Raw genomic sequence first — 14,757 nt, 5'->3', positions numbered from 1 at the left:
CTCCCCCCACTCCTGGAACACCCCCAAAAACACACCCACACTTTCCCCCAGCCAGCGCAGTTTATTTGCAAAACACACAACGTGGAGTCGGAGATGCTTTGGAGGCAAATAATAATACAAAATATATAAATAACATAAAAATTAAATAAAGTGCAATGGAATGGGGCCCTTTGGCCTGAGATGGCAGGAGGGGCTGGGGTGGAGGCCTGCCCACCCCTCTCCCGTGGATGTAGCAGCTGCCAGTGTGAAATGGGGGGGGGGGTAAGAGAAATCTGCCCCCTTCCCAGTCCTCAGAAGTGGCACAATCCAGTGTGATCCAGAAGATCCGCAGCAGCAAAGGTACCCCTCCACCAGCAGGGGGCAGCACAGATTCGTCCCATAACCATAGACCTGTAGCGTTGGGAGGGACCCCGAGGGTCATCTAGTCCAACCCTCTGCAATGCAGCTGTCCAGTGGGTGTACCGTCAAGCTCCAAGGTTTAGCAGCAGCAGCTGATTCCTGATCCTCAGCATGGGGCAATTGGGGGAGCTGCCCCCCCCCGATGCTTGGTCTCATTTGCACACACCATGGAGGACGAAGTCAACGAGGTTGGGGGTATGTGCCCCCCATTTTGAAGGAGCAAATGTGGGGAGGGGGAGCAGCCAAAAACCCCAGAAGGAGAGTGGGAGATGGCACAGCAAGAGGGGTGTCTCATTGCGGGGGGGCTGGAGCTCTGAGCCCCCGCAAGGGAAAGGGAACAGCAGAGAGAAGTGGAAGGTCCCCCCACATTTATTGGGTGTGCTGAGATTTTTCCTGGGGGGGTCACATGCGCGGCTTTTATTCCATGGGGGGCAGCACTGGGGTGTTTGCAGGTTTGGGGGCGGGGGAGGCAGGAGGTTTGTTCCCTTGCAAGGCAGGAGGCAGCGTCTCCCTTTTGGAGGAGGGCAGGGGTAGGGGGTGGGGTCTCTGCCCCCCACCTCACGTGACGGGGGCCACCACCAGCACCTTGCACTCCCGCTTGGCAATCTTGTCCAGGGAAAGAGCAGCCTTGTCGGGGGGCAGGTAGAGGGGGCGCCCCACGGGGGAGCCCACGGGGGGAGTGATTGCTCGGCGCTCCATGACACTGCCTGACCTGTGGGGCAGGGAGAGAAAGAGAGGCCTCAGTGGGGGGGGGGGGCTTGGCCGACCCCCAGGAGAACCCAGGAGCCCCGCCTCTCTTGTTTGCCCCCTTCAGCCCACCCTCCTCCATTACCCTTCCTCCCGGGTCCCCAAAGAGGAGGACACAGAACTGGAGTGTTGGGAGGGATCCCAGTGGTCATCTAGCCCAACCCCCAGAGTCCTGTCTCCTCCATTACCCTCCCTTCCTGTTCCCTGAAAGAGTGAGAAGCATGGATTGTAGAATTGGAAGGGACCCCACAGGGCCATCTAGCCGAACCCCCTGCACCCACCTCATGAGGTGGCCCCTGGCCGGCTGCTGGTGGGAGAAGCTCTGCGAGCGGCCCAGGCTGGCCTGGTGACGCTCCACCAGCTCCCGGACAGCCGGGCTGCCTGGGCTGCTCTTGCGGGAGACGGGCCGGGCCTCGGGAGGTGGGTTTGAGACGCTGGCGGTGAACTGCAGCTTCAGCTTCATGTGCTGGGAGAGCTTCCGGGGAGCAAAGAACAAGAAAGAGAGAAAGAGAGAAAGAGGTCCATTCCTTCTGCAGCTGGGCAGTGTCAAACAGAGCGGGAGCCCAGAAGGGCAGCAGCTGCTGCTGCTTCCCAATAGGAGTGGACTGTAGAGTTGGGAGGGCGCTCTGAGGGTCATCCAGTCCAGCCCCCTGCAACTCAGCAGGTCCAGAAGGAAGGGCTTGGCTGTCCATCAGCACCACCCTGAGCCCAGACACCACCAAGGTCCTCTTCAGAGCCCCACAATCCCATCTCCACTCTGCCAGAAGGACATCAGAAGGGCCTGCTGGGCCAAAGGGGCCCATCCAGTCACAGAACCTTAGAACCATAGTGTTCTAGGGCTGAAAGGGACCCTGAGGGTCCTCTAGTCCACCCCTCTGCAATGCAGGAATCTCAGCTCAAGCAGCCATGAGAGATGACCAGGCAGCGTCTTCTCTCAGTGGCCAACCTGATGCCCATTGTGAGATTCCTGCAAGCAAAATCCAAGCGCAATAACCACTCTCTCCCCGCCTGTGGTTTCCAGCAACTGGGGCCACCTTGCAAGAGTAGAACTCTGGAACTTTATAAGAGGGTTGGGCAGATTCATGGAGGGGGCTGTGACAGCTACCAGCCCCTGGGAAGATTTGGGACAGACGAAGGAAAATCCATCTTCCTGCAGGGTCCTATCCTCTCTTAATGCCATCCCTCTTGTGGGAGGGAGTTCCACAGGTTAACTGTGCTGTGCAGAGAAGGTTTTTCTTTTACTTTCCCATATCTGCCCACATTCAACCACAGCCTTGTCGAGTTGCAAGAATCCCCCTAGGGCCATGCAGCCCAGCCGCCCCCCCCGGCAGAAAGGAGCCCCAGACCCCGGATGGAAGCATGTGCTGGCGCACAGGAGTTTCTTACCTCGTACAACCCGGCGCGCAGCGCCTGGAAGGTGACACAGAAAGTCCTGGCGCTGCCCTTCCGGGAGAACCCCAAGTTGTTGAGTGGCGTGTGGCAGACGATGGCGTCCTGGGCGTCCTGGATGGCGCGCCGTTCCTCGCAGGACAGCTTCTTGCCTGGGGGGTGTCAGGAAAGGAAAGGGCAGCAGCCTTGTCCCACCTGAGGTGCCCCAGAGAAGCCCACAAGCGAGAACCACCAGCTCCCGCTTTTGCGGGGAGACTGCCCCTGAGCTTGGAGGCTCTGTTCCCTGTGAGCATGGCCCAGGAGCTCTTTGTCATCCACTTCCTCATTCTCCAGCGCCCCCCCCTCCCAGGACCAAGAGCGGCAAGGCTCCCCCCACAACTCTTCCTGGCTGGAGAATCATAGAGTTGGAAGGGATCCCCAATGGTCATCTAGTCCAAAGCTAAAGAATCCCTGAGAAATGGCTCCCCATCTCCCTAAAGACCTTCCAACACAGTATTTCCAGGCAGGACATAGAATCATGGAAACTCGGGGTCATCTAGGGATCGCAGAGAAGCCCTGCCTCTCTCACCCACCCCGTCAGCCTGCCTCCTCCATTGCCCTCCTTCCCTGCTCCCCAAAACAGGAGGGAAGAATCATGGAATCATAGACCCCAAGGGTCACAAAAGAATGCCTGACAGATGGCGATCCTCCAAGGAAGGAGAGACCGCCACAGAATTATGGAATGGTTGGGCTGGGTGGGGGCCACCAAAGGTCATCCAGCCCAGCCAACCATGCTCTCACCAGCAGCCGCACTCTCCGGAGTCCACACCAGGCGCACGGCCAGGAAGTCCTGCAGGTTGTTGATGAGGGTGTAGGTGACGGTGAAGCGGCGGTGAAGGGCGACCGGAGACTCGCACTCGGCTGTCATGACGAATCGGGGGCGGGCCAGGCGGATGCTGGGGAGCCTAAGAAGAAGAAGAAGAAGAAGGAGCTTCCGGGTTAGCGCCATCGACTAATGGTGGATTCCCTCCGAGCTCCGGAGGGAATCGGCTCTGTAGGAGACGGGTCTGGCTGCGGCGACGACGCGGGGACCCTCAGAAACCACAGGCGTTGAAGCCTGTGGACCTGGTGACTCGGTGGGCACCATTTGCGCCCCCCGACCCGCGAAGGAGCCTTTTTAAAGGCTTCGGAACGGGGGACGGGGTGAGCGGCGCGGTGCTGAGAGTCGACTGCTCCTCCTGCGGAGTGAAGCCGCATGCCATGGTCGGAGAGCACTGACTTCTTCCTTTGAACAATCGGACCTCGAAATCAACAACCCATGAGTAGTACGGAAATTGGACTTGAAAGGAAATTATTTTTTTTTGCATCTGGCACGATCGGGGAAGGCGCAAAAAGGAAGTCCGTCTCCCGTCCTGTAAAAAATTCAAAGCAAGGAATAGATAACTAAGGTCGAGAGAACTTCTTCTTCTTTATTGGATAAAAGCTATTAATTTCACGATTTGGCAGTATAAGCAATTTTACTGGAGGATAAGAGCCAATTTTGAGAGTTGAAGCGCCACCCTCCCGGACCCGGGAGTGATCCGCGAGAGAGCCTGTTGAGGAGATATAGAAGAGTTTGACAGCTGTCAAATTAGCTGTCAAAGCTGAAAAAAGAGAACTTTGTTTCTGTTGTCTCTGCTGGTTATATTTGTCACAATTTGGTTATAAATTGTTGAAAATAAGGAAGAACTGATACAAACTAACCTGACTTTTGGATTTGAACTGGAAGGAATACTAAGCAACCAGAATCCCTCTAGAGGGGGTTTTGGGACATTACAAGAATGGCTGAAGGAGGAAAAATTCAGGCTAAATTGGACAGAGTGTTTCTTCTCTTGGGAAAGTTACAAGGCCAATGTGATGTTTTGGCTACAAATGTTGCAACCCTGAACTCAACAGTAAATAATCTCATTGAATTTGATAAGGATTTGATGCAGGAAGTTTATGCAGCTGGACAAGAAGAGAAAATTGAGAACTTTGAGAGAGTGGAGAAAGAGATATACAGTGGTGCCTCGCAAGATGAAATTAATTCGTTCCGCAAGTTTTTTCTTCTTGCGAGTTTTTCGTCTTGCGAAGCACGGTTTCCCATAGGAATGCATTGAAAATCAATTAATGCGTTCCTAGGGAAACCGCCTTCAGACCAGGTCCAGGGACAGTCTGTCCCCAGACCTCTTCTGAAGGCTGGCGGGGGGAGAAGGACTTTTCTCCCCACCGCCAGCCTTCAGAACAGCCTTCTTAAGGCTGGCGGTGGGAAGAAAAGCCCTTCTCCCGCCGCCAGCCTTCAGAAGAGTTCCCGCAGGGCTGCCTAGGCTGCGGATAGCAGCCTGCTGCCCGGTGCGAGGCAGACATCTGCAGCTTGGGGAGCCCTGCAGGAGTTCCCTGCAGGGCTCTCGAAGCTGCGGATAGCAGCCTGCTGCCCCGGCGAGGGGCGCTCTGCTTCAGAGCGCCCCTCGCGCGGGGCAGACATTCGCAGCTTGGGGAGCCCTGCAGGAATTCCCCGCAGGGCTCTCCAAGCTGCGGATAGCAGCCTGCTGCCCCGCACAGGGGGCGCTCTTAAGCAGAGCGCCCTTCGCGCGGGGCAGACATTTGCAGCTTGGGGAGCCCTGCAGGACTTCCCCGCAGGGCTCTCCAAGCTGCAGATAGCAGCCTGCTGCCCCTATCCGCAACTTGTGGATAGCAGCCTGCTACCCCTATCCGCAGCTTGGAGAGCCCTGCGGGGAAGTCCTGCAGGGCTCCCCAAGCTGCAAATGTCTGCCCCGCGCGAAGGGCGCTCTGCTTAAGAGCGCCCCCTGTGCGGGGCAGCAGGCTGCTATCCGCAGCTTGGAGAGCCCTGCGGGGAACTCCTGCAGGGCTCCCCAAGCTGCGAATGTCTGCCCCGCGCGAGGGGCGCTCTGCTTAAGAGCGCCCCTTGCGCGGGGCAGCATGCTGCTATCCGCAGCCTAGGCAGCCCTCCGGGAACTCTTCTGAAGGCTGGCGGGGGAGAAGGGCTTTTCTTCCCACCGCAAGTCTTCAAAACAGGTCCGGGAACAGAGGAGAAGCGCTGCGCGCCTTCCCCTCTGTTCCCGGACCTGTCCTGAAGGCTTGCGGTCGGAGGAGGGCTTTCCTCCCCACCGCCAACATTCAGAATGCTGTTCTGAATGTTGGCGGTGGGGAGGAAAAACCCTCCTCCCACCGCAAGCCCCGGGAACAGAGGAGAAGCGCTGTGCGCCTTCTCCTCTGTTCCCGGACCTCCCACCACAAGCCTTCAGGACAGGTCTGGGAACAGAGGAGAAGGTGCGCTGCGCTTCCCCGCTGTCCCAGGAGATTTCCCTATGGGCTTTCGTCTTGCGAAGCAAGCCCATAGGGAAATTCGTCTTGCGAAGCCTCTAAAAATCGGAAAACCCTTTCGTCTTGCGGGTTTTTCGTTTAGCGAGGCATTCGTCTTGCGGGGTACCACTGTATGTAGTTCCAGAGGAAAGAGAAGGAGGAGCTGCAATGCCACGGATGACAAAGGAGAGCCAGAGGCCTGTCAAGATGGATATAAAGGAAAATAAGAACTGGATGATGAAAATCTGGTTTGAGCTGGAGAATGAAGAATGGAGAGATCTCCTTATGGGGAGATCTGAAGAGCTATGGATTACAAATCTGATCAAGGTGGAAGCTGGAGCTTTTGGGACATTTGGACTTAAAAGGAACAAGAAACAAGATTTGGGCTCCACTCTTAAATATGGAGGTCTGGCTGGAAGAAACATGGACCCTATTGGGACAGAGCTTCTCCGAGATTTGGTGTTTAATTATCAAATATCAAAAAAACCGGCAGAGAGGAATTGAAAGAGAATTAAGAGCCTCGGACGTGAGGTCTCCAGGCTGATAGCAGATAGACTGATGGACACTAGTTGGGAAAGGGGAGGGGGAGTTTGGGAATCCAAAGGGTGTACAATTATATTCTGTTTTCTTTCATTTTGTTTTGTTATTAGTATAAAAATTGGGGAATTCGTGGAAGGGAATTTGGGTCGACTTTAGAAAAGGGTTTTAAGAATGAGTACTGACGTACAAATATTGATGTTTATAAGTTAAAAATGGTTAACTAAAATGAATTAAATATAATAAGGTTAAAAATTAGGGACAAGAACTTGTTGAACTAACAATTTGAACTGGAATACAAGAAGGGGAGGTGTGGGGAAGTCAGGGAAATATGTCATTGAAAATAAGGATTGCAAATTCTAAGTGTTTTTAACTTTTTTGTTTTCTTCTTTTTTGATTTGTTTTTTAATGTATTGTGGAAAATTTCAATAAATATTTCTTTAAAAAGAAGAAGAAGAAGAAGAAGAAGAAGAAGAAGAAGAAGAAGAAGAAGAAGAAGGAGAAGAAGAAGAAGACCGCCCCATCTGGCTGGGCTTCCAGCACATATAAAAACATAAGAAAGCACCAAACATTCAAAGCATTTAGCAGCTTAAGGGAGGAAGGGAAGCTGGGGCAGGGAGGGACAGTCGGGGGCAGGGTCCTGCCCCACCCCACCCCACCTGGGGGGGCAGGACCCCTTCGTCCCTGGGCAGCCAGCAGCGGGGAGGCAGCGTCTATTGTCCTCATGGAGTTGAGAGGAACCCCAAGGGCCATCTAGCCCACCCACCCCCGGCAGGGCAGGAATTGCAGCTCAAGATTTCGGCATGTCTGAGAGAAACACCTTGTGGACGAAGTGGGTGGAGGTCCAGCTAATTGCGGGTGGGCCTGGCCCCCCTTTGCTGCTGTCACTCTGTGACGTGACCAAGTCCAGTAGCCCTCTATTTCCCTCTCTTCTTGCAGGACTATGCCTGATCCTCTTTTTTTAACCATCATATGGAGCTTTTGTGCAGACTTCCCAACCTTCCCTTCCATGGCATTCTTAATAAACCTAGTTTTTGCTGCATATCGATTTATAACTCCACCCTAGTTTTCTCCTTGTAGTCCTTTGTTGTATTTGTTGTTTATACACCCCTACTTGTAGAGTGATTTTAGCATCATATTTTTTAAAATATTTCCCAAAGCTCTCCCATCCCATCTTTATTTTGGCTGTGAGATTTGCGAGTTCCACAAATTCTATTAGTTTCTGCAGCCATTGTTCTTTAGCTGGAATTTCTTTTCTTTTCCAACTTCTGGCATATTCTAGTCTGGCTGCAGCCGTCACATAGAGGAATAGGTTATGAACCTTTGTAGGGACCTCATCTCCAATCATCACTAGTAGAAAAGCTTCCAGGTTTTTTGGAAACGGGATCCGGAAAATTTTTCTAAGCTGATCATAGACCACCCCCCAGAACTTTGGGGCAAGTTTACACTGCCCTCACATATGGATAAAGGACCCCTCAACCTCTGAGAGTATTTCCAGCAGAGGTTGGACCCTCATCTGTAAATCTTAGCAAGATTATTGGGGGTCAGGTACCACCTGTACAGCATTCTTTGTATATTTTCTTTTATCAGGTATCAAGCCGAAATATTAAAAGTTTTGTTCCACAGCTTCTCCCAGGCTGAAATTTCAATGTTGTGTCCAATATCAATAGCCCAGTGTATCATTACTTCCTTGACCATCTCGTCTTTGATCTCCCATTCCAGTAAAATTTGATAGAGTCTAGATATTAGTTTTTTATTATTTCCCAATACCGCTTTCCTGAATTCTTTCCCTTCCAAAAAAACCTTTGTCTTTATCTTTCCTTAAGTCCTAGTGCATTTGAAAGTACTGGAACCAGTCTGGAATCCAGCTTTGCTCCTCTTTTGTTTTTTAAAGTCCTATAGAGTCCTCTTTGATTTCAAGGAGGTCCCTGTATGTACCCCAATTCTTACTCAGCTTTAGTTTTTTAACTGCAACTGTCTCCATAGGGGAGATCCACCAGGGGGTCTTCCTTTCTAGGAGGTCTTTATATCTCACCCACACTTTATATAGATTATTCTTTATCACGTGATTATGAACTCTCTTGTGAACTTTGGCTTTGTCACAGCACAGGCAAGTGTGCCATCCATACATCAGGTCGAATCCTTCCAGGTCCAGAACATTTGTGTTTTTCAACTCTACCCACTCTTTCATCCAACATAAACAAGCCTCTTCATAATACATTTTCAAGTATGGGAGCCCAAATCCACACCCCCTATTCTTTATGTCAATTAAAATTTCATATTTAGTCCAGGGCTTCCCCCCCCTGCCAGATTAAATTAGCTACGTCCTTTTTCCATTGCTGCCACTAAATACTAGAAGGCCTGAAACAGAAAAAGCATCTTGGAGAGAAAGTTCATTTTGATCGCAGATATTCTCCCTAGAAACGAAAGCTTCATTCGGTTCCATTTCTCAAGGTCCTTTTATTTATTTATTATTATTTAATAAATCAGGGAGGGGTGAGGAAAACTTTTTGAGGTCTTTTTAAAATTTCAGCCCAAGACTCTACATACTTAACTTGAAATAGGTTCAAGTTTCTGGGTCGAACCACACTCCCAAATATTTGACTTTCTTTTCTGCTTTGATATCATGTCTGATCCTCTTTTCAAGGTCCCTTACCTGTAGTGGGTGTAGATGCTGGCGGTGAAAGGCAGCTTTGGGGTTGACCACTGGACCACAGCGATGAGAGGGACTTCCAGGCCCTGCCATTAAACCAGAGAGCCATAGGATGGTCAAGTTGGAAGGGACCCTGAGGGTCATCCAGTCCAGCCCTCTGCAAGGCAGGAATCTCAACCAAATCAGGAGGGCACGCTGCATTTCTCAACTTGCAACTTCCAAAAATGAGGGGCGCTAAAAAGTTGTGTCAGGACTTAGGAATTCAAGAGATATTTTGGTTAAATTAAAGCAATTTAGTTCTGCTTGGTTAGTAAAACATGTAAAATGCCCTAGAGATAATTAAAAACAAGTGTCAAGTACTTGCAGTTATATTATATACTAAAATTATTACTTTTATTTATATAGTATGCATTGCATATTTTATATTACCTGTTGCCTACCTTTCAGAAGGCAAAATTAAAATTATTTGGTTTTCTGAGAACAGTTTATGTGCTTCTTAATCAAATATAGACTTACCAAGCTAACTGTCACCCAATCACAAAAATAATAGCAGATATGGATTCCTTGCACCCAAATATATTTTTAAGACCCCTCGCTGCAAAAATTAAGTTTCACCCCTTAAAATTATTGCAGGCAGGAAATGATTGGCAGACATGCTGCCCCCCCCCATGCAGCACATCCCGCCTCTCCCCCCCATGGCCCCTCCCTCATAGAATCCCAGAAGGAAGGCATCCCCAAGGGACATCTAGTCCAATGGCTCTCAGACTTCTTTCTCTGGGTCAAAAATGTTCTTGCACTGCACTGAATTTTTTATGGATAAGAAATACAAAAAGAAGCAGCTCCAGGCAACTACTTTGTAGTATGATCACGGGACACCCAGAAAGCATAAAGCGATGGAGCTAGAGAAAATACATGCATCCTTCCCAAAATATATTTATAAATGAGTCTCCTCCACCTGTACCTCCAGGAGGTATACAAAGTCAGTGAGAGGCGTGAGCCTGCCTTTGCTGGGCAATCTCCTTTATATTAGGCCTAATTTGAGACAAAGAAGCCCTCCTCTCCTCCTTGACACAAAGAAGCCTTTCTCTTCTCTGATCTTTCATATTTGTCAGAGTTGAAGAACAGCCAGTGCTCTCGAAGAGAGGCTGGGATACTGTTTCTGGTCGTATATCCCCAAGAGCCCAGAGGCATGCTCCCGTGTTGCATTTCTCATGTTTTGGCAACAGAGAAGCTGTCCATGTTTCTCATTTATATGAGGTCTAATTTAAGGTGGACAAACTTTCATCTCGTCAACACAAAAGCCTTACTCTTGCTCTTGTTTTAAAATATACCTATCTATATTCTGCAAATAAATAAATAAACGTTTTCCAATTCAGCTCTTGCCTTGTTATCATTAGACTCAAATTTAAACAATAACTGTCAATGCAGAAATTGATTAAAGGATAAATCAGCAGTGCAATTAACACTAGCCTGATGCTGGCAACAATTTATGGAATCCCCCCTTGAAGTCTGGCTAAATAATATTTGGAATGGGGCTGTATCAGAACACCTCACTCATCCCAGAAGGGGAACGAAACGCACTGCAGGGAGACCTGCTTTTGGCGAACTTTGCTTCCTTTCTTTTCCTTTATAAATGAGACAGAAGATACTTTTATTCCACCCCCAACACCAGAACTTGTGGAGAGGAGAGCTGAATAGATAAGGCATCAGTAAACATATTGCTTGTGTAATGCATTCGAAACTTAATAAGAAGGTACCACTGGACCAAAGAACCCCTCATTTTCTTCACACAAGACTATCCTATCCTGCCCTGAAATGTGAGATGCTTCTTGGAGAAGCCCTGCTCTAGCCCCACCCCAATGTCTGCCTTGAGGAGGTGGCAGCAATCCTGGCAGCAAGGCGGACCCCCCTGATCTCCCCTCCACCGGGTGCCAGTGGGGTGGGCAGACCCTCACCTCCTTGGCGCTGTCTGGCGGGGGCTGCTCGGGGGCCTGCAGCTGGAAGAGGAAGTTCTGCTCCTCCAGGGCCCGCAGGGAGCAGGGGCAGGAGGCTGTGGCCGAGGGCACCCGGGAGAAGGAGGCCATGGACACCTCACCTGACTGGTGGCTGGAGAGAAAGGGGGAGAAAAAGGGGTAAACAGGGGAGGAAAGAGGCCCCCACCTCCCAAGACTCCTGCCTCCATCCCTCCAACTGCCCTGTCCCTGTAGAATTGTAGGACTGAAGAATTTGGAGGGGTCCCCAAGGGTCATCCAGCCCAACCCCCTGCAATCCTGAGTAAGCTGCGTCAGCAGCACTGAAGTGACCTCTCCAAGGCTGTGTGTCTGGAGGTCCTGGGCTTCCCAGACGACAAGACCCCCTTCTTGGCCTGGCTGATGGGCTCCAAAGGAAAGCAGAGCAAGATGTTTGCCACCAGCTGGGCTGCAGGAGTTGCCAGAAGGAGGCATACAAAGCGCCAGTGGTCCTGGGGGTGTGGAGCGCACCCAGGAACGTGGTGTGCTGCCTGCGGGGGCGTGGTGACAGCACCCCTTTTCCTCCGCCAGTGCAAGGCGCCATCCAAGCATCTTAGGGACTCTGGATTTGCATAGGGTTTACTCCTTAGCCATTTCTTCCCCCTCAAATATCCTGCAAGGCAGCAGAGGTTTAGGATCAGAGTTTTCCTTCCCTTAGAGGGGCTCCCTTCCCAGGCGGACGAGCCCCACCTGCCCCTCACCTTCTTCATCCACAGCAGGAGCAGAAACTGTCTTCTTGACCGTTGAACCCCTTCTTGATCCCATCTGCTCAATCCTCCAGAGCCTGACCGCACACAGGGGAAGCCCCTAACTCTCTGGGGATTTGAGACCCATTAGCCAACCTCACCTGTCTGAGCGGGCCAGTCGAAGACACTCCCAGTGTGGCTGCTGTCACCTGCTGACAGCTTCTAGGAGCCACAGGTGAGAGCTGAGTGCAGGGTGGGGACCAAAGGTCAAAAGCCCCTGAATGGGGAGGCCTTTCCAGGCCACAATGGCAGATTGGGGGGTCACCAGCTCCAGCTGACTGCCCTCCCACGAACTGTTCCCTTACCAGACATCATCAACCAGCAAGACGGACCCATCTGGCATCATAGGAAGGTAACTGGTGTTGAAATTGGGCAGGATCCGCACATCCCACACAGAGAGCTCCTCCTGCGAGGCTGCGTTCAAAACTGGAGGTGGGGGAAAGAGGGTGGGGGTGCAAAAGATTAAAGGCAGGTTAAAGGTCCTGGGATCCAAAGAGACAGGTGCTGTTGCAAAGGATGGCGTGCATCATTAATCTATGGAACTCCCTCCCACAGGAGGCAGCAATGGCTGCCCACCTGGATGGCAAGGACTGGACACATTCATGGAGGAGGAGAGGGCTACTGGTGGCTTCTAGTCAGGAGTTCAACTCCCCCAAGGGATCATCAGCCTGGCACCCACCATCATCACAGCAGGAATGTTGGGGGTGGAGAGAGAGAGAGAGAGAGAGAGAGAGAGAGAGAGAGAGAGAGACCGTGATCAGCTGGACTTTCCAGGACACCTGTGTGCTTGATCAAGCAGCTTCTTCTGATGATCCAATGGAACCTCCAGGCAGGTCCAGTGACAGTCTATCTGGATTTCCTGGTTCCAAGGGGCATTTGGCCTCTGTGAGGACAGGGTGTTGGCCTAGTGAGCCCCCCTGGACCTGATTCAGCATGGGTCTCTATGATCTTGTGAGGAGGAACCTAGAATGGGACCCTCCTTTCACTCTTTCCCATATTAGACGCTTGGCTGGTCCAGTGTGAGAAGAGAAGGCTGGACTCCAGGTGGGGTCTGAGCCTTGGGCCTGAGCCTGCAGGTGCTCAGCTCTCCAGAGGTTCTCTGCACCCAGCCTTCACTTAGAGACCCTCCAGTTGGTGGGGGAGAGGATGTCGGTCCTCCAGCCCTGCTTACACAAAGGGGGGGGGCACCATCCACAGGAAAGGGCAGAGCCTGGCCATTGGCAGGTCCCTGGAAGATGGAGAGGCCCCCTGCCCCCATCATGCCCCTGCCCCAGCTGCTCCCCACATTTCCCCCAAATGCCCCCATGTTGGCTCTCCCCCCTGCTCCCTCCATCCACGCACCTTTTAGTACCGTCAGGTGTTTCCCCGACACATTCAGGGGTTGGCACTTCAGCTCCGGAGGGGGCAGGACGGTCAGCATGGTGCTCACTGCAGGGAGGGGGTCAAAGGTCAGAGGGTGACACCTGCCCCATGCACCTAAGAGGAATTTTTTGGAAGGCAGGTGGAGAGAGGGGGTGTTTGGAGGAGACCCCCACGCTGGGGTCTTGAGCGCTCACCTTGCGCCTTGAAAGCCCCCTGCTCTTCCCGGAATGTCTGCGAGGGGGCCCGATCCTGCAGGATGCTGAGGTAGCCGCGCTCCCGCACCTCCGCCTTCTCCTGGTCCCGCTTCCAAACCGTCACCACGATCTGGGGGCGCAAAAGCGATCCGTGGGTGTTTAGTGGGGTGGGAGTGGGGTGTCCACCCAGGTGCGCCTCCTCCTCTCCTTTCCCCGCCCCACGGTACCCGCCCGGGTCTCACCTTGGCCTTGACGGTGGTGGGGGGCAGCTTGTCCAGGCAGATGGTCAGGGGGAAGATGACCTCGTCCGTGGACACGATGGGCTCTTCCATTGGCACCTGCGCGGGCCGGGAGGGAAGCGTCAGCGGGCCGGATCCAGATTCCTCCCTCCCGCAAGGCACTCCGCCTCACCGCCCGCCACCCGCGTCCGCTCCGGGCCTTACTCCTGCGGCGGGTCTCCCGGGGGTCCCCTGGCCGTGGGTCAGCAGCGCCCGGCAGTCGCGGAAGAGGCTCCCGGGGGCCGTGTCCTCGTCGTCTTCGCGGGTCGCCTCGGGCTCTCCGCCCAGCGTCGCCTCGCCGCCCAGGCTGGCCCCGGGACTAACGCTGGCCAGGGCAGAGAGGGACCCGGCCAGCTCCCCCCAGGGCGCCCTCCCGCCACCCTCCCCCCCGGCGCCCCCCGGCCGGCAGCGAAGCACCAGCAGGAAGCGGACCGTCTCGCCCAGGTAAAGGTGGTTGCGCCGCGGCAGCGCCCGGTAGCGCCCGGGCTCGCCCAGCAGCACCTCCCGCGCCGGGAAGGGCACGGCCGGGAAATACATGAAGTAGTCGCACTGGGACTCCATAGCAGGTGCGGGGGGGGGGGGTGTCCACATCCGAGGGGGGCGGAGGAGAGGGAGCCCCACAGATGCGGGGAGGGAGGGCGGATTCCCGGCGGCGGCGGCGGGGGGGGGGGGGGGGAGATCAGCAAGGAAGAGGGAGGGGGAGGGAGAGAAGGAAGGGAGGGGGGTTACGCTCGGAGGGGCGGGGGGATCCGCCTCCGAGGGAGGTGGAAGAGATGCGGAGCAGAGATGGCGAAAGGGGGGCAGATTCTCGGCGGCGCGCGCGGGGGGGGGGCAAAGATCAAGAAGGGAGAGGGAGGGAGGGAGGCGCCGGTGCGGCGTGGGAGGGCGGGGGGAGGCCGGGCCAGGCCGGGCTGTGCGGCGCGGCGGGGCGGAGCGAGCCAGGAAAGAAGGAAGGAGGAAGGAAGGGAGAGAATGAAAGAAAGAGGAAGGAGGAGGAGGGAGGGGGGAGAGGGGATGCGCTCCCCTCCTCCTCCTCGTTGGCTCTGTCGGCCCCTCCCCCACGACAATGCTGCTCCCTCCGGGGACCCTCGGCCTCGGGGCTGGAGTCTCTGAGCAGGTGCC

The 14,757-nt window shown here is 53.7% G+C and overlaps 1 protein-coding gene across 1 annotated transcript; it reads right to left on the bottom strand.

The window, feature by feature from the left end:
- Window positions 1-817: 817 nt before the first annotated feature.
- TRAPPC14 (trafficking protein particle complex subunit 14) lies at window positions 818-14,294 on the bottom strand. Its single transcript, XM_028703961.2, has 11 exons — window positions 13,801-14,294; window positions 13,600-13,695; window positions 13,358-13,487; window positions 13,143-13,229; window positions 12,107-12,227; window positions 11,002-11,152; window positions 9,050-9,132; window positions 3,316-3,479; window positions 2,533-2,687; window positions 1,428-1,621; window positions 818-1,111 (listed from the first exon to the last, which is right to left on the bottom strand). The coding sequence occupies exons 1-11, from the start codon at window positions 14,224-14,226 to the stop codon at window positions 958-960; spliced, it is 1,761 nt and encodes a 586-aa protein (XP_028559794.2). The 5' UTR covers window positions 14,227-14,294; the 3' UTR covers window positions 818-957.
- Window positions 14,295-14,757: the final 463 nt, after the last annotated feature.

The sequence above is a fragment of the Podarcis muralis genome, chromosome 13, assembly GCF_964188315.1.
Source record: "Podarcis muralis chromosome 13, rPodMur119.hap1.1, whole genome shotgun sequence".
NCBI lineage: Eukaryota > Metazoa > Chordata > Lepidosauria > Squamata > Lacertidae > Podarcis > Podarcis muralis.
This window is presented reverse-complemented; position numbering and strand designations above follow the sequence as displayed.